Source organism: Sitophilus oryzae, unplaced genomic scaffold, assembly GCF_002938485.1.
Source record: "Sitophilus oryzae breed Bouriz unplaced genomic scaffold, Soryzae_2.0 scaffold_969_pilon_pilon, whole genome shotgun sequence".
NCBI classification, from domain to species: Eukaryota; Metazoa; Arthropoda; class Insecta; order Coleoptera; family Curculionidae; genus Sitophilus; species Sitophilus oryzae.
This window is the reverse complement of record NW_022147604.1, coordinates 185,617-207,732: the sequence shown is the minus strand read 5'-3', so window position 1 is coordinate 207,732 and position 22,116 is coordinate 185,617. Positions and strand designations below refer to the sequence as shown.

Genomic DNA, 22,116 nt, shown 5'->3' with positions numbered 1-22,116 from the left:
AAATCGCACTCTGAATAGAATCACATATCTTATATGAACTTTTGACATTTTCGGTATATGGTTTATTTGAAATACCAAGTGTGTGGTACCAAATTATTCGTAAAAAAGGCTTTTTCCAAATATGCTAATGAGCCACCCTCGTTCCATTTGGAAAAATTGAAATATGATTAAAAATACGCTTTGGGCATCTTTTAACAGGCCAGGATAAAACACATTAGACGATCAAATATATTTTTCCAAAGTTCCTTGATTAAAAATTAGTTTTTTAACACAGGCATGGCACTTTAGATTGAAGTTGAGAATATGATTTTTTTAAGCGAAAACGTCAAAAGTTGATATATTCTATGTCATTCTATTCAGAGGGTCACAAGTGACCGAAAACAATTGAATACGTCAATCAATCCTAATTTATTTCATTTACTAATATACTAAATATCGTTTTTTTATCTAAAAAAATAAAAAAGTTATAGGGGTGGGTCACTTTTAGAAACACCCGGTATATTAAAGTCTTCGATTAGATGTAAAGTTATTTAGTATTACCTGTGGTATTACTATATCAAAAAAAATCAAATATTTTAGAATTATCGAAAATGTGGTCCCCGAGATTCCCTATTAGTTGAAAAATTATGGCGCGCAATTTATATACCTATAAATTTCTAGTAATTTAATATTTATCGCGGTTATCTGAACGCCGCAAAACAGCACGATCTAGACAATCTCAAATACCATTGTCTTTTCGAGTCTTAATAAAAATAATAGTGCAAATTGTCTATCTTTAAATAAGTCTAAAGATTTCATATACTCTTCTGCTGGAAGTACCCACTCGCCGAGGCAACCCGAGGCGCGACAAAAAAGGACGGTCCTAACCACGTTCTAACCAATAACAATGTACATATCATCAATTTTTCGTCGCGCCTCGGGTCGCCTCGGCGAGTGTGTACTTCCAGCAAGGGTCCAAGCAAATCTCATGATATCTCACCCTCACCAAGGGGTCAAATATTCCTCAAAAACACCTCAAGTAATTAATGGATGCCCCCCTAAAACAATTATTATTAAAAACACACACATTTAAAGCAACATAATGTGTAGTACTGAGCAACAAAGTAGTACTAGAAAAAACATTGAATAATTTATATTTGTATCATGGCTATATTACCAAAACATTTGCCAGTAGGGACGGAAGATATACGAGCCAGAATATCGATATACTTTATTGGATACTCAGTAGCTCTTTCTATCAATACTTTCAATATAGTAACACAGACAGTACATTACGTCAATTATAATAATTGTACCATACGATCGAAAAAACAAATGTGTCATAGATGGCTTGGAAATGAAGATCGCTGTTATTTTATATATAAAATTATATAGGGCATGTAATCGATGGTCATGTCCATGATCCAGGCCTGGAAATACTTTCAAAAACTTAAAAATTACAAGGTGTTCCTTTAAATAAAATGAAGTTTTTCTTAACTTCCTGGTGATCTTTTGTTTATTTTTATTTCTCTCTGGCACTCAGGTAAAACCCTACAAGTCCTACATTTATATTTTTTCCTACCTCCAATAAGTAAGCCAGATTCTGTGTGAGCCAGTAAGTATGGCACGAAATATCTTTGAAAACCCTGTATTTCGTTTACACTATATTGAAAATATCGATATTTTGAGTATAGAATGTTAGAGAATGGATACATAACATCATTCGAATGCATACACAATATACAGGGTGTTTCAAAAAAGATGTGCCATCTCTCGTGGGGAGATTCCTCACGTAAAAATAAGATGTATTTTTTATATCGACATAAGGTCGGATTCTGCTTTGTTTCTAAGCTACAGGGTGTCAAAGTCTTAATTTTTTCAATTTATTATAATTTTCTTCTAATTGCTTTTAGCGATTCAAATGAAATTTTGAGGGTAAAAGTTACTCTAACTGAGACATATTTTAATACTAGAAAAGAGTCGACAGACTTACCAGGGACGTAAAAACTAAAAAACACTGAAATATTTTTATAAAAAAATCTTGTGCACCACTGACTTTTTTCTCTTGTGAGCACAATTGTGTGCTGTTTAATGTCGATTAAAATTGTTTCTTGATATTTTGTCGATTTGATGATAAACACAATTTTATTAATTTGCCTTAATCCAAGACTAATAGCAATTAAAATTATAATAAATTGAAAATAAATGAAGCAGAATCGGACTTATGTTGATATACAAAATAAATCGTATTTTTACATGGTGAATCTCGCTACGAGATGTGGCACATGCTTTTTGAAACACCCTGTAAATCCTATTGAACGTATCATACGTCCCTATTTCCAATAATGTTGGATTTATAAACTCAGAAATTGATATTCAGGTCACTTGTCGTTGAGGTTCAATATTAATTTTTTTTATTACGTTTATACAGGGTGTCCCAGAAATAAGTGCAAGTACTTTAACTGGTAGTATAGTTCAACCCCAGAAACACGCCTATGAGGTTGTGAATATTTTTGAAAATTCGAAATTTTTTGAAATTTTTTTTTGGAAATTTCTTTAGTTTTTTGTTAAAAAGCATAATTTCTTGATAATATGGCAATATAGGTATTAGATTAAATTTACAGGAAAGAAAATCCAGAAAAGATCCAGTGGTTCTCAAAATTTTAGCAAAAAATCATTTTTTTAGTAAAATAACTGCGTTATTTTGGACTTGTTTGAAAAACGATAAAGAGAAAATATGTTTCTTTACACTTATTTCTGGGACACCCTGTATAGTGTTCAATTTGTCAGTGTAATCTTTTTCTTACGACTTGAAAAAACTTAAGACATTAATCGAAAATTGAACTAGTAAAGTAGCTGGACTAAAGAATCAAATGTGGGATCATAGATAAAAAACGCAACACAGACAGACAATAAAAAAGTAACACATACAAAGTTCTTGTTCATTATCTAGACCAAGGGTGGCCAACAAGTCGATCGCGATTGACCGGTCGATCGTGAGGCCAATTTGGGTCGATCGCCGCCGAAATCCAAAAAGTAATAAATAATTTTGAGATAAGATTTTGATATATATTTAAAATGAATTAGTTAAAAAAATTCAGATATTACATATGGATCAAAAGTCATTACAAAATAAAATTAAAATTTTACAAACTGACTTAATACTTAAGATATTTAGAAATACCGAGAAATATATCCCAGCAAATGTTATTAATATAAGTATCCATATTCTTTTAATTCCCCTATAGAGGTGATTTTTTTGGAGTAATTTTAAACGAAGAAAATTTATTTCATGTTTTTGAAAATTTGGCGTAGAATTTTGAAAACCCTGTATGACTTAAGATTACGGTATTTATAGCAAAGTAAGTATAGACCATCTAAGTAAAGCATAGTCTATAGTTTTGATTTCCGAGCAGTTCTTGTATTTATAATAATGTTTTATTTATTTATTAAATCACTGAAATTACCGAAATATATTTATTCTGATTTTTTTTATTTTCTTGGGATTTAGGTTCGGGAAAACTCTAATTAAGTTTTCATTTGGTTTTTCATATTTTTATTTCATTTTTAAAAGGAAAAACAAAAGTTTCGGCCAAACATTACAGCCTTCATCAGTGTAGTGTCAAATCAAAAAACAGTGTCGCACATAATCCAAAAATTACATACAAAAAATTCACAAACACACATAACATAATGTTTACTATAATTATAGTTTGTGAATTTTTTGTATGTAATTTTTGGATTATGTTCGACACTGTTTTTTTGATTTGACACTACACTGATGAAGGCTGTAATGTTTGGCCGAACCGTTTTTTTTTATATCTGCTATTCCCGAAAGGCCATCTCATAACTATCCCCTTAGGAATGCAGAGCACGATCTTTATCTGCCAACCCCGAGCTCAGAACTAGTTAAAGGCTCAATACTGTACAATGCCAAAAAAATGTACAATCATCTGCCTTTGAATATCAAGTCGCTTTCATTCTTTCCCGCATTTCGCAAAGCTCTAAAATCATATTTACTGGAGAGAGCCCTATATTCGGTAATCGAGTTTTTTGTTGATGTTTAATTATGAACAATTTTGAATTTTAAAATTTTGATCATCTCACACACTGGTCAAAGGTCAAGTATTTAATATTTTATAACTCTAAAATTATATCTATTTACTGCGTACTGTTCTGCAATTGTCCATGTATATTCTTTTTGTTATTTTAATGACTTAAATTTTTTTGAATTGTATTATTTGTATTGTTTATTTTTTGTTGTTTGTATTTTTTTGTGCTTTTGTTTGTTTTGTGAGTGCTTTGTCGATGAAGCCGTTTTGGCTTTTTATACAAAAAAGCGTTGTTTGTTTGTTGTTGTTTGTTTTTCCTTTTAAAAATGAAATAAAGATATGAAAAACCAAATGAAAACTTAATTAGAGTTTTCCCAAACCTAAATCCCAAGAAAATTAAAAAAAATTAGAATTTTTAAAAACAAGGTTCAAGAATAATAAATTTTCCAAGTATATACATATATATTTTTACCTTAGGATTATGTAAGGTGATCTAAAAAGGTGCCAAAAATAAAATAATATACAGGGTGTTCCATTTAAAAAAAATCATCCCGATCCACTCAACCTTTTTTGAGCCACCCTTGAGAAGAAGAATATTTTCCTGAAATACATCCTCGTACATATTTTAGGTTTGCACTTAAACAAAATTCCCGACGTACTATTGCCGGACCCTGTATAAAGAAAACTTGGCCACCCCTGATCTAGACAATAATTATCTGAACAATTTTCCTTTTCTAATTCTTTGCATGCTCAGTCACCTATTAATTGACTGCATAGAACATAAACGCCAAACAAACTTAGATATGCTTTAAAATGCCTTCATTCATTTCTTCACAATCAAAACATTCAACCTCAACTCAACTCGAACCGTCTAGTTTACAAATCCAGCTTAAATTTTAGCGACATAAAAAACTAACCATAATCAGCCCCGTAATACGTGATGTACTTTCCAGATTTAAAGATCTTTTGACCAGTTTTCAGACCTGTGGTATCCGACCCATCCATGGATTCAACATCTGACGATGGAGCGTTGCTATCTTCGGGATTAGGAGGGGAATTGTCTACGGAAGGTTCTTCTACAACAAACACAAAATAATGTTAGTAATTAAATGTGCTAAATTATGCTAAATGTTAATATATCTATTGGGGGAATGTTGGTCGTAAGGTTATTTACTTTGCTATTACTTTAAGCTGCTATAAGTTATATTATATACAAGTTAATAAAGGGATTAATCTAAACTGAGTTTTTTAAGGATAATTATTTAAGCAACTAAACTACTAAACTGCATATTGCGCAACATGCTTGGCTTCAGGCCTGAAGCTGCACTCAGACATAACTAAATTAACTACCAAGTCAAGCTAAGACTCAAGTTTCGTTTACTTGCAATCAGTTACGGAAGAACTTTTTGTATTTATTTATTTAGTATTTGGAAGCCTTTTCGAATGTATGTCACAAAAAATTTTCTGCGGAAATGCGGCCTTTTCGAGTTTTTCAACTTTAGAATACTTGAAATCTGTTATGTAGAAATATTTGTTTATTTAGTATTTGGAAGCCTTTTTGAATAGTATGTCACAACATTTTTTTCTGCAAAATGCATAATTTTCAGTTTTTCAACTTTAGAATAGCTGAAACCAGTTACATGAAAACACATTTCTGTTTTTCATTCTAGAAATTTTTCTAAACAGAGACACGCAAAAAACCTCTTGCGGAGGTCTACCATTTTCATTTATTGATAAAATATTGTAAAATATAGCAAGATTTGAAAAGTACTCGGCAATTGGAATTAGTAAACAGACGCATTTTAGCTTACAGCGTGTTTTGATTGCTTTGGTTAGGTTTGTTTTGATTTGGTTTGGTTTGTTGGTTCATTTTTGTTTATTTTTGTTTTTTCTCGGTACGGTATTGATGTCTAAATTACAGTATCTACTAGGTTAATTTCATACCTACACAAGAAGAGTGTTTAGAATGTAAAGCAAAAACACGTTTTCATGTAACTGATTTCAGTTATTGTAAAGTCGGAAAAAAGAGGATGATACATTTTCGCAAAGAAATTTTTATAATTTTATGTTTGGGGAGGCTTCTATATATTGATTGTTTTGTTATAAGTGATTTCAAGTTAAAAAAAGCTGCGCCCCAAGCTAATTACAGTCGACTCTCGATAATTTGAAAACTCCAGGGACCAGGAAGGAAATTCAATATAAAGAGAGTTCAAAATAATAGAAGTTGAAATAATCAAGAGGAGATAGGGATAAATTCAAATAAACAAGAGTTATCGATGTAAACTAACGACAGGTCTGTACAGGAAAACAATACCGACGCAATGACTACATTATTGACTAAACAAATGGCAAATAGGCAAATACATAATCACGGACTTCAAAATATGGGATTTCTTACTTCAAATTATAAAATGTCGAGTTCAAATTATAGATAGTAAGGAAGCTCCACTTCAAATTATAGAATGTCGGCAAGCCAGAATTCATTCAAATTATCAAGGGAAAATTATATTATTTTTTTTCAATTTATCGAGTATTTTCTTAAAGGACTTCAATATATCGAGATATTCAAATTAACGAGTGTCAAATTATCGAGTGTCGACTGTACCATCATTTAAGTCAAGAAGATTCCTTTTGGAAACTTTTGAAAGTTTCCAAGAGTGTACTTCCTCTAGGTGATGCAAGACCTTGTCGTTGGTAGGTCCTAATCAGGTGATAGGGGGAATCCCCCCTGGCACTTTCGCTGGGTCTAAAGAGCATCTCACTGTCTTGTGCTTGGCTGTAGTGTCGTGGCCGGGGAATTGCACCAAGAGCACAAAAATTTTGTGCAATTGCACCATTGCACAAAACAATGCCGGATGAGGCTACCCTGTCCTTCATACAATGCACTCTCTACTGTCTATGTGGCTTAACCTCCCGGACCAAGAGGAGATAACTTCACCAAATACCTAAATTCTACGATAGCGGGACCAGATCAAAGGGATGCTTGGCTAGATAGAAGACTAGCCTCTACTAGTCTCAACTTTGGGGCACCAGGGGGCAACCCATTGCATTCTCGTCTCCGCTCAAACTTTTATCTTTTCCACTAATTATACTTCAAAATTTGCGAGAAATGTCATTTTAGCCTTTGATTATCTTCCGTCAAGAGAAATTGTAGTTAGAAATCAAAAGTTGATTGTTTTATTGTTTTATAAGCTAAATATTAGGTTTTCTCTATGGATACAACCAACTAACGCAAGCTGTTGCTAGGATATTCTATTATAGTTCAGTCATTGGGGATCAAAAAAGGGGCCTGCTTGGAAAAAAGTCCGGAAGTTTTGAAACTTTGCAGGTTTATAGGTTTTGGGGTCCCTAACTAAAATCCATAAAATGCACATTTCCAGACTTGCCGCCGGCGCCGCCATCTTGCCAAGATGGCGCCCAAAATCGGCATTTTGTAAATATCTCGAAAACTATGCGTTTTTCGCAAAAATTTGAAAAGAGCAAAATTAAAGAGAATAAAATTTCCTATAAAAAAGTTACATAAAAATTTTCGCTAAAATCGACCGTTTAGGCCCAAAATCCCTGGAAATTTTACAATTTTGCGTAAAGTATGACATACTAACTATAGTCGATTTTCCGAAATCAAATATCGATTAGTGTTCAGTGTTCACTAAAACTAGTTTTAGTTTAGTTTCTTCAATTTTGTCATGAAACAATGGCGTATTATTAATTTGCTCATTAATTTATGAATAATTAATTGTCGTGCATGCTGGACAGCATTCATTGCGAACTTACCACCAGGTTCAGCATTGGTCTGGTTGTACCAAAGATGCCGAGGAATGGGGTTGGAAGAAAATAAAAACAGGCATTACTCCAATCACAACGTTGAAAGATCCAGCTCCAAAATCCTTAGACGCATTTTTATCCTGTAAATGCAAAACCAACAACTGTGGTAAAGCCACAAATGCATGCGGACGCAGAAAAGCAGGATTAAAATGTTCTATGATTTGTGTATACTACAATGGGAAATCCTATGACAACGTCACTGAAGTGTCACTCAACGAATCCAATGAAGAGGGGTTGGACTTGCCTGTAAATATCCCTCTGGCGGCTGAAGATGAAGAGTTGGACGTATTGAGAGACCACCCTGATGAGCCCAGCACAGCAGACACGATCGACTTTGACATCAATGAGCCAGATCCGTCGGGCTTGTGCAGATAAGTTAAAGTTTTTAATTTACCTAGTGGAGTAGGCCTCCGGGGAGACCACGTTAAAATAAACGCTCCATGTACTTTATCTCTTGGGTGGTGTGGAAACAAGTACACATTTTCAATAATTAAAATTAATTATTCATAAATTAATGAGCGAATTAATGATACGCCACTGTTTCATGACAAAATTGAAGAAACTAAACTAAACTAGTTTTAGTGAATCCTAATCGACATTTGATTTCGGAAAATCGACTATACATAATATATCATATTTTCCGCAAAATTGTAAAATTTCCAGGGATTTTGTGCCTAAACGGTTGACTTTAGCGAAAATTTTCATAAACCCTTTTTTATAGGAAATTTTATTCTCTTTAATTTTGATCTCCTCAAATTTTCGCGAAAAACACATAGTTTTCGATATATTCACAAAATACCGATTTTGGGCGCCATCTTGGTAAAATGGCGGCGCCGGCGGCAAGTCTGTAAATGTGCATTTTATAGATTTTAGTTAGGGACCCCAAAACCTATAAACCTGCAAAGTTGCAAAACTTCCGGAATTTTTTCCAAGCAAAAATCCCCAATGAGTGAACTAGTAGTTTTAATTTTGTTTTTTAAGCATTGTGAATGATCCTAAACTAAAAAGTATAAAGTGTAATTGAAACCACTAATTTATTCCACTAATTTCGGGGTTCTGAATGAAGCTTTACGGACATTAATGATTTTTGGAAAAAAAAATTAAATTGTATTTTTTTTAATAAATCGTAATCACTGAATATTTTTCCAAAATTTAAGGGCAACAAAATATCATCTATATTTTCCGCACTTATGACCTAATTTTAAAGAATGTTTAATTTTGCGGGTTAATATGTTACTTTTAAAAAAAAGACTTTTTAAATTGATCAAGTATACATTCCATAGAAAAGATAAAAACAAGTGCTAAAACGAATTTTAATAACTATCTACTTTCCCTGATAGATATATTATGATGCCGCACCTTGTAAAATATAACACATCGCAAGGTAATAAATTGGTTATCTTTAGTTATCTTTATTACTCACGAAAAGGTCGCTAAACAGGTAATATATTTTTCATTACTTCAGTTTCTTTTAAATTATTCATTTCTCATTACTCAGAATAAGTACATATATATTAGCAATTAAACAAATTTGAAAATTAAAAAGTTTTATTAATAAAAGAAAATCTAAAAAATACTTTAGAATATCGGCAAGCTCTGTAAATTATATATTTTAACTACAGTACTTTTACACTCTGGACACAAATCAATATGACTATAAAGCATTATCATTATCATTAGATGATCAAAACAAATCATTATCTAGATACCATACAAATACTAAATTAAAATAAACAACATTTACGTGTTGTAATTCAGTATAGTTGCGATTTTAAAATAGTATGAAGTTAATTATTGCGATATTTTGAGGAATATATATATATACTATATATATATATATACTATATATATATATATACTATATATATATATACTATATATAATATATATATATATATATATATATATATATATATATTATATATAGTATATATATTACATATACTATATATAATATATATATATACTATACTAGGGTAGCGCACCTCAATCGCCTCGGCTGATTATACGAAAACGGAAAGATGTAGAAACAAAATATTTTATGAGTATACGTGGGAAGGCAATGTGCACAATTTAAAATTATTTTGAAATATTCAGGGCGTTTCAGAACTAAGATCCATACCAAAATTATATTTTTTCTTATGGAACACCCTGTATTTTATTTCATTTTTGGATTCTTGGGCCCAAAAAAATGTATTTATTGTAAGGATTAAATATGTTTAAAATCTTTGGTTTTTGAGATATTTAAAGATATTTAAAAATGCATGCTATATACAATAGAATAGATTATTAACACCCTGTACATTGCTTTTCAGAATTAATTCTTGTACTGACTTTTAAGCCAGAGAAATAAACTTTACTGAAAAATTTAATTGCTTTGTTTAATGTATACAGGGGTATCAAAAATTGCTGGTCTATTTTAAATATTTATTTTACATAAAAAGTTCGTTATTTCAAATACAACACCCTGTATTTTTTTAAACAAATCGAAGCAGATTTAAATGCTCTTTCAAACTATATTAGGGTTTCCTATACCTATCTAGCTCAGATTTTGAATAAAGAGCCATTTTTCAATAATATATATATATGGGAACCAAGATGGCTAATGTCAAGTTTCTAGTGACAGTTAGTAGCTATTTTCAAAATCGAAATTAGTCTATGGACTTTATTTAAATGTATAGCAGTTTACTTTCATTTAATTTGCCTACAGTAGTTTAATAAATAATATTTATTAAATATGTATTTATTATTCTTTAAAGAAAAACGAAGAAGTACTTCTCTTATTTATTTTATGATCACTTATAGTCTTAGATACATGGTTATAGTGTAAATATATGGATTTTCTTTAAAACAGTCAATTACTTAGTTTCTGCCTAATAGGTTTTTTATAAACCACACTACCATAGCTCTGCGAAATAGAAAAGTATTTTTTCAAAGAACGCTTATTATGAAAATTCCAATTTGGATATCTTTGAGCATAGGCTCTTGAGACCAAGAAGCAATTTTCCTCACAAAATAAAATCACTAACATTTCCATTCGTTCCACCAGCAGATACTGCTTTATTTTTCTTGATAGAATAATGAATAATGAAGTTTAATAAGTACCTATTAAACTATTGTAGCTAAATTTAAGTAAACTGTTATAGATCTAAATAATAATGTTCATAAACTAATGTCAATTTTGAAAAGAGTTACTAACTATAACTAGAAAATTGCCATGCCGACACCAGCCATCTTGATAGGAATTTTATTGAAAAATCGCTTTTTATTCAAAATCTGAGCTAGATAGGTATAGGAAACCCTAATATAGTTTGAAAGATCATTTGAATCTGCTTCGATTTAGTTAAAAAAATACAGGGTGATGTATTTGAAATAACGAAGTTTTTATGTAAAATAAATATTTAAAATAGACCAGCAATTTTTGATACCCCTGTATACATTAAAGGAAGCAATCAAATTTTTCAGTAAAGTTTAGTTCTCTGGCTTAAAAGTCAGCACAGGAATTAGTTCTGAAAAGCAATATACAGGGTGTTAATAATCTATTCTAATGTAGCATGCATTTTTAAATATCCTTAAATATCTCAAAAACTAAAGATTTTAAACATATTTAACACTTATAATAAATACCTTTTTTTGGGTCCAAGAATCCAAAAATGAAATAAAATACCGGGTGTTCCATAAGAAAAAATATAACTTTGGTATGGATCTTAGTTCTGAAACACCCTGTACATTTCAAAATTATTTTAAATTGTGCACATTCCCTCCCCACATACACCCATACAATATTTTGTTTCTACATCTTTCCGTTTTCGTATAATCAACCGAGGCGAATGAGGTGCGCCACCCTGTATATGAATTTAATTATGAATTTAATTATTGTAAAAATGTTGAGGGCTACTCCCATAACATCAACGTCAATTGATTATCTCAATAGTTTTAATCATCTGTTGATGATTAACCGAGCGATTAACATAACCAAACGTGGTATAGTGAGATTTAAGTATAAAATGGCGCTCTATTATAATAGAAACGATGAACAATATACCTACCACTCTAAACAAATATTTACAATACAATGATAGTGCAAGGACAGTGCTAACAACATAACTAACCAAACATCCTTCCAGAGTGCTAACAATATTATAGTGGACAAAACGTGAATCCAGAGTTATAAAAAAAGAAAACGATTGAAATACATGCTTCTCTAAAAAACACAAGATACTTTAAACTAAGCTTAATTATCTGCTGATAATGCTAACAACATAGTTAAGAAAAACATGCTTCCAGAGAGGGAAAAGTTTTCTGACGTAATATGATTAACGGCATGCTTCTTTACAAAACATAAAACACTTTAAACTAAGCTTAATCATCTGCTGATAATGCTAACAACATAATTAATAAAACGTGTTTCTAGAGTTTCTTCTAAACTTTCTGATTTAGTATGATTAAGGATTGAAATGAATGCATCTCCAGAAACCATAGAACACTTTAAACTAAGCTAATTATCTGTTGATAATGTCAACAACATAATAATAAACAAAATGTGCTTCCAGAGTAGTAAAAAACTTTCTGATGTAATATGATTACCGACATGCTTTTGTAGAAAACATAGAACAGTTTAAACTAAGCTTAATTATCTGCCGAGAATAGTAACAACATAATTAACCAAAACATGCTTCTAGAGTCCAGAGTTTCTTCTAAACTTTCTGATTTAGTATGATTAACGTTAGAAATGCATGCTTCTCTAGAAAACATCGAACACTTTAACCTAAGCTTAATTATCTGCTGATAATGCTAACAACATAATTAACAAAGCGTGCTTACAGAGTGGTAAAAAAGTTTGCTGATGCTGTCATGATTAACGACTTTTTTAGAAACGATATTAACGATGCTTTTTAGAAACTATATAACGCATTAAAATAAGCTTAATTATCTGCTGAGAATACTAACGACATAACTAACAAAACGTGTGTTTCCAAAGGTAACGTGTGTTTCCAAAGGTGGTAAAAAAGTCTGAGCCTAGAAATCTGAGCTCAGAGTGATAAAAAAAATGCTGAGGCAGTGCTTCTCTAGAAACTATAATACACGTAAATTAATCTTAATTATCTGCTGATAATGCTAACAAGATACTTAGGAAAATGCGCGTTCAGAGTGATAAATACAATTTTCCGATACAGTATGATTAAAGTATAAAATATTTTCTTTCCTCGAAACTACATGTCAATCTAAATAAAGCTTGATTAACATTGTGCGTCAGTTTAGACACTTTGTGGAAATTATCGATTGATATGAAAATAAACAATAATAATATGTACTTAGACTTAGCGTTATCAAGCGATAACGCCTATTTTCGTGAACAAAAACGATTAAAGCAGCCATCTTTGTAATGATTCTTTCGAAAATATAAGCTATTATATCAAGGAGAAAATAAGTAAAAAATCAGATAAATTAAATGTATTTAAACACTTTAAATAAAGGTAACGCTGAAAGTAATGAGTTTTTAATAGAACTTTCGAGGAATAGGGTATACGACCACACCCTTAGTATCTAATATTATCCAAAAAATATATAGATTAATAAGTTTTTTTTATTAAGACCTACCGTAAGCCGTGGATGGTACATCCCCACTAGCTCCCTCTTCCGGTTGTTCTTCGGCTGGCACAGGTTGGCCATCCTGATCCGTGTTTCCGTCACTTTCAACTCCGGGCACCGCTTCAGCGTCCGGATTAACATCTTGACCGAAACTTATAGTACAAATGCAAAGCACCAGGGCCACCAGGGCCCATTTAGGCTTCATTTTGGAACAATGGTTATCGTTTATGAAATCGAAAAAGCATCACCTTGCGCCTAGGCGTGTGAGTAAGACTGTGGCAGGTTGTTCGTTAGGATCCGATAAGCAAATAGTTATCAGTGAGATAACGCGGTATCTAGGTTTCAATGACACACATATTTCCCGAATCGGGAGTGATGACAAATAAGTACAGGTGAAAGAAAACAATTTTTTTGATGAGATTAAAAATTTATTAATAACTTCCGTCCGTTTTTTTTTAATTTAGATACAGTACCCATTAAGGCTGAACTTTCGTTCAGTTGAAGTTCAGCCTTAGTTGAAGTTATGTAAGAAATATTTGTTTATTTAGTTTTAGCTTTTCAAAAAAATACTGCAGAAATGCATAATTTACAAAAAAAATATATACCGGGTGCGTCTTAAAAGTGGCTCACCCCTATACCTTTTTAATTTTTTCAGTTAAAAAAACGAGATTTGGTATAGTCTGTCCAACGACAAAATCCTTGACAGTGATAGATGTGTCTGTCATTTTAATTTCAAAGTAGTTTATTTTATTTTACAAAGAAATAAGTTGGTAAAATTGGAACGCATAATTAATATAATATTTAAATTTTGAGTGACAAGTGATTACTTCAAAATATTGTGAAAAATAACTGTATAAAACCTTTGAATAAGAAGACTAAGGAAGGAGCATATCAAAAATCTTAGGTACACCGCGATGGGCCTCAAATATGGCCGACTTTAATTCCGGTTTATCAGTGTCCTTCTAATTTTATTTAAAAAATGTAAAACTATGATGTAGGGTAGACGTGAAGTTATAATAAGTATTTATTAACACAAACATCCGATACGCTACTGAAGCAGGTAAGTCAAATTAACGTATCTAAATTCTTTGACATCTAATCTTTGACAAGTACTAAATAAAAGCTAAAATGCAAGAAAAATATATAATTTAGTTAATTTAAGTGAATTCCATAAATGATCGGTTTACTACACGTATGTATATTTTATAGTCACTTACTAGCGAAAAGTTGTTCCATTATTTCACTCAATTTTTGCCGAGATCTACCGCACGCTACACAACCAACTATTTTAGAATCTTTTTCGATAAATCGCGATAGTGTCACTGTTAATTTAAGTTCTGCCACAATTTCCATCTAGATTTACTACCTTTATACAACTATCAGTAGTAGAATAAATAATAAATAACATAAAATATGCTCCGTAAAGACTGACAAATCTACAAAATTTCAAATCAAATTCAAATGTGTCAAATGAATCGTCAAACAGAACTGTCAAGGATCCCCACCCTAGAGTGCTTTTATGGTGCTTTTTCCGCCCTCATGCATGAATACATGGATAGCATTATGCTCCTTCCTTAGTCTTCTTATTCAAAGTATAAAACTGAAAAAATCTAATCTTGGTTAATTAACTTTAATCTTAATTTTTTTCTGCTAGTACTAAAATGTATTATTTACCTATCGTGTGATGTTATTTTACAGATACTCCAGTTTATGGTACCATATACGAGATCGTATACAACTTTATTTGTGGCTAATACAACTCTCTGGCAAAATGTGTTTCTGGCGGTCTCTGGGCACCGAATATTAAATGTAAACTATGGTCTGGGTCAACACTTAATTTCCCCTCGAGTTTTCTTCCACATAATTTAAAAAAACACAAAACACAAGTAACAACACAGTCCAAAATGCAAAATGCACAATATTTATCATTTCTATTTGACATATAACACAAAATTATAACCTATAATTTGGCAAGAGTTTGACAACTCTCAAAAATCTTAAGTAGAGTTCATGCGCATCGGAGTCCGTTTGTCGTTCATCGTTGCCATGTTGCCAATCAAACCAATATTATTGAAATATGATCTGTCGTTTTTGAAATAAACCAATAAAACTGATTAAAAACAACAAGAGACGGCGCATGACGTATTTACTTATAAATCCATCCATAGTTAACGAAAATATTAGAAACTTTTTTTAGTGAAATAAATGGATTGGTATGGAAGTCATCTGCTTTTTTTCTGTCATCGTCTGTCGAAATCTTACCTGAGAAAAAAAAACAGAGGATAAATATGTTAGTATATTTGATATAAATTATGATTGATTGGCGTACTCCATTGTTTTCGATCACTTCCTGTTTCACCGGAAATGGCTGCAAATTTTTATTTTTAAATGGCACCATCAGTATTAAAATAACACTCTGAATAGAATGACACATCATATGACTCACAACTTTTGACATTTCGCATATGGTTTATTTGAAATTATAACATGCGGTTCATAACGAAAATTTGACTCGAAATACTATGTGTGTGGTATCAAATTAATCGTAAAAAAACTCTTTTTCCAAACATGCTAATGAGCCACCCTTGTTCTATTTGAAAAAAATGAGATATGATTAAAAATACGATTTGGGAATCTTTTAACCGACCAGGACAAGACACTAAAAACATTAGACGATCAAATCTATTTTTCCAAGGCTTCTTGATTAAGAATTAGTGTTTTTAACATAAACATGGCACTCTAGATTGAAATTTAAAATACATTTTTTTTATAAACGAGAATGTCAAAAATTGACATATGATATGTCATTCTATTCAGAATTTCATATTCTACTGAATAAAGTAAAAAAATACCGATGGTGCCATTTAAAAATCAAAAGTTGTAGTCACTTCCGGTGAAACAGGAAGTGACCAAAAACAATTGAATACGTCAATCAATCCTAATTTATGTCATATACTAACATACCAAATCTCATTTTTTTTTCTAAAAAAATAAAAAAAGTTATAGGGGTGAGTCAATAGATAGTCACAAAATAGATACGTCTACAAAAACCGTTGACGTTCTGTTAAAATGACATTATATCAAGTTAAACGTCAAAATTAACAATTACTACCTGATAACATAGATAAATGAAACAAGTTTAGATTGGAAAGTGCCCATAAGGTTTACATTGTCCCATAAGGTTTACACTATTTGGCGCTATTCTTGCAATGGTCGCGACCCAAAACTTTTGAAAATTTCGGAGCGGTTCGGCTTTTTCCGGAATTATATCGCCAAATATTGTTTATTCAAATTTATTATTATTTTCGTTTAATTTTATAAATAAAATACAGTGTGTACAAGAAACTTTATTTTATATAAGGACGCATGTATGAAATACCTATGAAACATTGGAAACCGGCGTTATGCCACGATCCACGACATATCCACGATGGTTTTTGCAGTTCACAGTTCACAGCACAGCATTTTAAGTTTTTAATGCCACTTTTTCACAATTATCACCGGTTGGAGTAAATAAAACTTGAATTAAACTTACAAGATAGCAATAATTACTTTGAAAATGGACGCTATAAACACTTTCAAACAATTTCTTTAATGAGAGCGGTTTAGATTTTGAAAGATTATTATGATTTTTGAAGATTCTGACTTTGACATGAGAAAATTATTTCTGTTTTTGTTTGCCGTTGTTCTTAGCGACCGCTATGGCAGCGCCAGATCGCGTATAACGGTCGCGACCCAAGATAATTTCGCGACCTAAATTTTTTACGGGCTTTCCAATCTAAACTTGTTGCATTTATCTATGCCTGATAATAATTACTTAATAAGGTAAAACCAAAAGGCTTCAAAATTTCTGTATGATTATTTTTTAATTTGTTTTTAATTTTTACGTATGTTATGTTCTTCAAAATCAAAGAAGCCATTGCAATACATTACTAACAACTACAGATGCATGAGCAATGCATTTATTTTTACTAGATTCTATTAAAAAAGCCTCTTTTATTTTTCTTTTAGAAGCCATCGCTTCTCTCATTATGATTTTTGCGTTGTTAAAATCTACTCTGTGCCCTGTGTCCCATCCTCCTCCTAGGTACCGTCTCCGTTGAGGTTGGCGACCACTATGGCAAAATCTTCCCTATGTTGGGCTCGATGTATTAAAGTATTCCCGTTTGAAATATTTGTCCAATCTCGTATATTTCGAAGCCACGATTTCTTCTTCCTTTCTATGGCGTGCTTTCCCTCGATTTTACCTTGAAGTATTAGCTGAAACTGTTCGTATTCTTCGTATCTCATTATATGCCCGAGGTAAGCGGTTTTCCTTATTTTTATTGTGTTGACTAAGTAGGTACGGGTGTTCATTCTGGTCAGTACTTCCACATTTGTTGTTCTAGTGGTCCAGCTTATACGTAGGATTCGCCTATAAAGCCACATTTCGAATGCCTCCACCTTCCTGAGGTCCTCCAGTTTTAGGGTCCAAGTTTCGCACCCGTATAGCAACAAAGGCCAAACGTAGCACTTGAGTGTTCTCACCCTCCTAACCCCTATGGACAAACACGGGTTGCAGAGTACGCTTCGCATCTTAACGAATCCTGCACGAGCGATTTCTATTCTCCTTTTAATCTCTATAGAGTGGTCGAGCTGACTGTTTATTTCCCTACCCAGATAACAGTACTTTTATACATTATGTAAAGTGGTGTTATTAACAACAATGTCTAATTGAGGGTGATTTTGAGAGGTCCGAGAAAACACCATAGTTTTGGTCTTAGATGCGTTTACCTCCAAACCCATTCTGGTACTGTGCTCTGTTAGGATGTTCATCAGAGTCTGTAGCTGTTCTTTAGACTGTCCGATCACTACGGTGTCAATTACTATTCCATTTAGTTTAGCTCCTTCAGCTCGATCTTCCAACGATTGTTTGATTATGTACTCCGAGTACACATTAAATAACAACGGGGAGAGGAGGCAGCCTTGACATACCCCTCTTTGGATATCTACGTAAGAGGTGTTTCCAGTTGATGTTCGGACGCATCCCTTATGGTTCCAGTATATATTACGAATTACAATGATGTGATGGTTATCTACTCCGATTTCCTGGAGGATGTCTATTACTTTTTCATGTTGTATGCGGTCGAAAGCCTTCTTGTAGTCTACGAAGCAGAGGATGGCCTCCCTTGTTCCTGTTCCTCTTCTGAAGCCATACTGCGATCGACTTAGGTAGTTGTCGCACTTGGAGCGTATCCGATTAAATATGATCCTCATCATTATCTTAGCAGCATGGCTCATAAGGCAGATGGTCCTGTGGTCCTCGCACTTCCTTGCTTTATTTTTCTTTGGAAGAGGTACGAACGTAGAAGTCAGCCAGTCCTGGGGTAGGGTACCGCTTTCGTAGATGGCGTTCATCAGGTGAGTAAGTTTTTCCATTGCTTCTTCGCTAAGGTTCTTGAATTGCTCTGCTACGGTAGAGTCTTCGCCAGGTGCCTTGTTATTTTTGATTTCGGCGATTGCCCGGGATACTTCGGACGTGAGAATTCTTAGGTGGTTTTCTTTTTTGAGGACTGTCCCTGCAGGGGTTCTTTCGTCTCCGAACTGTGTCCCATGAATGCTGACAAATTTTAGATTTGTGAAAATCACCCTTTCTTAAATAATAATTGATAGGACAAATTGTTTTATAACTTCAACAGCTATCACATTTTGGAACTTGTTTGAATTCCTTTGTCATATTTTGAGATAATAAAAAACGGGCAAACATTCCTTGGTCCAAAAATTTTAAGATTTTTACAAACTTATTCATATTTCACTAATAATAGCTTATTCTCAAGATTTTTTAATGGTTGTTCTTAGAGTCTCTTTAAGCAACTCTCTTAAGAAAGGTTAAAGTATTTGTTTAATTATTATAATATTAATGTCTTTTTTGGGATTTCCGGAAAGTGTCGTGAACAAAATAAAATTGCATAATAACTTTGTAAGTTTTATAAACTTTTGCAAAGTTATAATAACTTTTTGTAAGTAACAAACATCAATGAGGAGTTGGAAATAAATGATAAAAATTCTAAATTATCTGGAATATCTTGCTACTCATTCAGGGTATATTGTTCTTGTCCATTTTCCCGGATATAATGGACTGGCTTCATCATTTGGTCTGAAATATCAGCATCCAAAAGACGTCGCCTATATGCCCCTTGATGGTCCAGGGACTGTGAAACATGACTTATAAAATTGTGTATGACAATAATGCTTGTGATATCTGGCACCCGCACTGACTTGTTCATTTCAGTCATTAAGGTCGGAAAAAAGATAATGATGCATTTCAGCAAAGACATTTTTATGATTTTTTGTTTGGGGGAGATCATATCTATTAAATTTTTTGATGAGTGGATTAGCTCAAATATGGAAGTGATCCAATGTTCTTCTAAGTCTTAATTACTCTAATTTCCACCAACACGCTCCCTATTGTATAATAGAATGATTGTCCTAGCTAGACTATACCGGGTGCGTCCCAAAAGTGGCTCACCCCCTATAACTTTTTTATTTTTTCAGACAAAAAAACGAGATATGGTATATTAGTATATGACATAAATGAGGATTGATTGACGTATTCAATTGTTTCTGGTGAATTCCTGTTTCGCCGGAAATGACTGCAACTTTTGATCTTTAAATGACACCCTCGGTATTTTTTTACTTTATTCGATAGAAAATGACATTCTCAATAGAATGACATATCATATGTCAACTTTAGACATTCTCGCTTAATAAAAAATCGTATTTTAAAATTCAATCAAGTAGAGTGCTATGGCTATGTTAAAAACACTAATTCTTAATCAAAGGAGCCTTGGAAAAATACCGTCTAATGTCTTTAATGTCTTATCCTGGCCAGTTCAAAAATGCTCAAATCGTATTTTTAATAATACCTCAATTTTTTCAAATGGAACGAGGGTGGCTCATTAGCATATTTGGTGTTTGAATATGGACTGTATACGTTTGAATATGGACTGTATTCCGTCTTACGTGCCTGTAGCCACGACCTGTTAGACAGATGTCAGTCAGACATATTGTTGTCCTTGTCTATTATCTAATTATAGTTATCATGTTTTGTTAATTTTACTTTCATTTAATATACAATCACAATATTATTAAGACCTTCATTTAGTACATAAATATACTGTTACGTTTTTCGTCGGTTCCGTGTGGATAGAAAGTCACAATTTATTTAAACACTATTTATTTAACACTAATTAACAAAAACAATAACGATAATAGACTTATAGAACTATTTACAAACGATTTATAACTAAGAATTTATTTTGAATTTTAGTGCGTCAACTGCACTCGTCTATTTATAACTGCCCTCTCTAGGCCCCAGCTGCCGGCTTTTATACCGACAGCTAAAGATCTCTAGAATAGTCCATAGATCGTTAGGTGCATAGAGAAGGTTCCGATTGTTCTCGTATGTACTACTCAATTCTAGTGGAACTCGATGCTTCTCGAATCTTCGAATGAATCATTACGGTGTCTATTCTTTAATGCGATGTTAAGGTCATCCGAGGGCGGGCCATATAGTTAGGTTAGGTCAGGGCCAGTCAACTGAGATATACGACCTTGAACGATCTTTTTTTGGGGTAGTAATTTCCTGGGGCGCTAGATGGCGTATTTTTATTTTAATTTTTCTAGTTGCCTAACAATTGCGTACAAAATTGTTTTTATAGTTGCCTAAATAGGCCTATTAATTATGTTCTGTCATTGTTCTGTACGTCAAATCAGTTTTCCGTTACCGGCTTCCTCCTTCCTCTTCAGTTGTGTTTTGCAATTGAACGGAGATGTGCGTTTCGCTGTTTTCTGGTTGTTTGGCTGTGTTTTTTGCAATCTTCATTTTACAATCGTGATTTTGTATTTTTGAATTTTTTTGAACTTTGTTTTGTGTTTGATTTTTAAGATCTTATTAAAGGTAAGGTTTAAGTTAAAGGTCTTTGATTTATCTAACAATTTTATTTAATAATCCGAGAAAGTGAGGTGAGGTAACCTAACCAAGTCCAAATGTTTGTGAATTTTATTTTTTAACAATGTAATATTTACAACGCCATATATTTTTACAAAAAAATATTGATCAACTCCATATTTTTGTACATAAATTCCACAATGTGATATTACACAATTGTTCAAGTCCATAATGTAAAAAATACACGTAAATAAAACATTGTTTCTAATGGACGTCACTTTCTCTTGTATTCCAACGATATTTGTTATGTGTTCTTAAATCTGGTACTATAATAAATATTATACTTTTAAATCTGTTGTTTTATTTGTCTGTAAAATGTTTCATGGTATAATTTTCTGTAAATTAAAATAAATTATTTATTGTAGGTTTTTATGCACATAAAATGATATAAGCAAACCATTTAACACTTTACAATAGTTTAACCTGGTTTAACCTTTATATATAAATCCTTGTTTTTTACCATTTGACTTGTTTGCCAACTTAGGACCAATCAGATGACTACACATTATTTTGTAGAAATCTGATTGGCTCTAACTGGCGAACAAGTCAATACGTCTTGCTTAAAAATAAATTGCATCTATTTAAATTTGCCGCCACATTTGTTACTTTCCTGGGTGGCTAGATGGCGCCACTTCAATATACAGATTACAGATTTCTTTACAAATTTGAAACCGTTTT

General features: G+C 32.3%; 1 protein-coding gene across 1 annotated transcript in view; it reads right to left on the bottom strand.

Moving 5' to 3' along the window:
* Window positions 1-13,739, bottom strand: part of LOC115891156 (protein mesh-like) — a 65,447-nt gene extending 51,708 nt beyond the window's left edge. Inside the window, 2 exon segments of the mRNA XM_030911556.1 lie at window positions 4,949-5,107; window positions 13,458-13,739. Of these exon segments, the coding sequence (XP_030767416.1) occupies window positions 4,949-5,107; window positions 13,458-13,653 (355 nt within the window). The 5' untranslated portion in view covers window positions 13,654-13,739.
* Window positions 13,740-22,116: the final 8,377 nt, after the last annotated feature.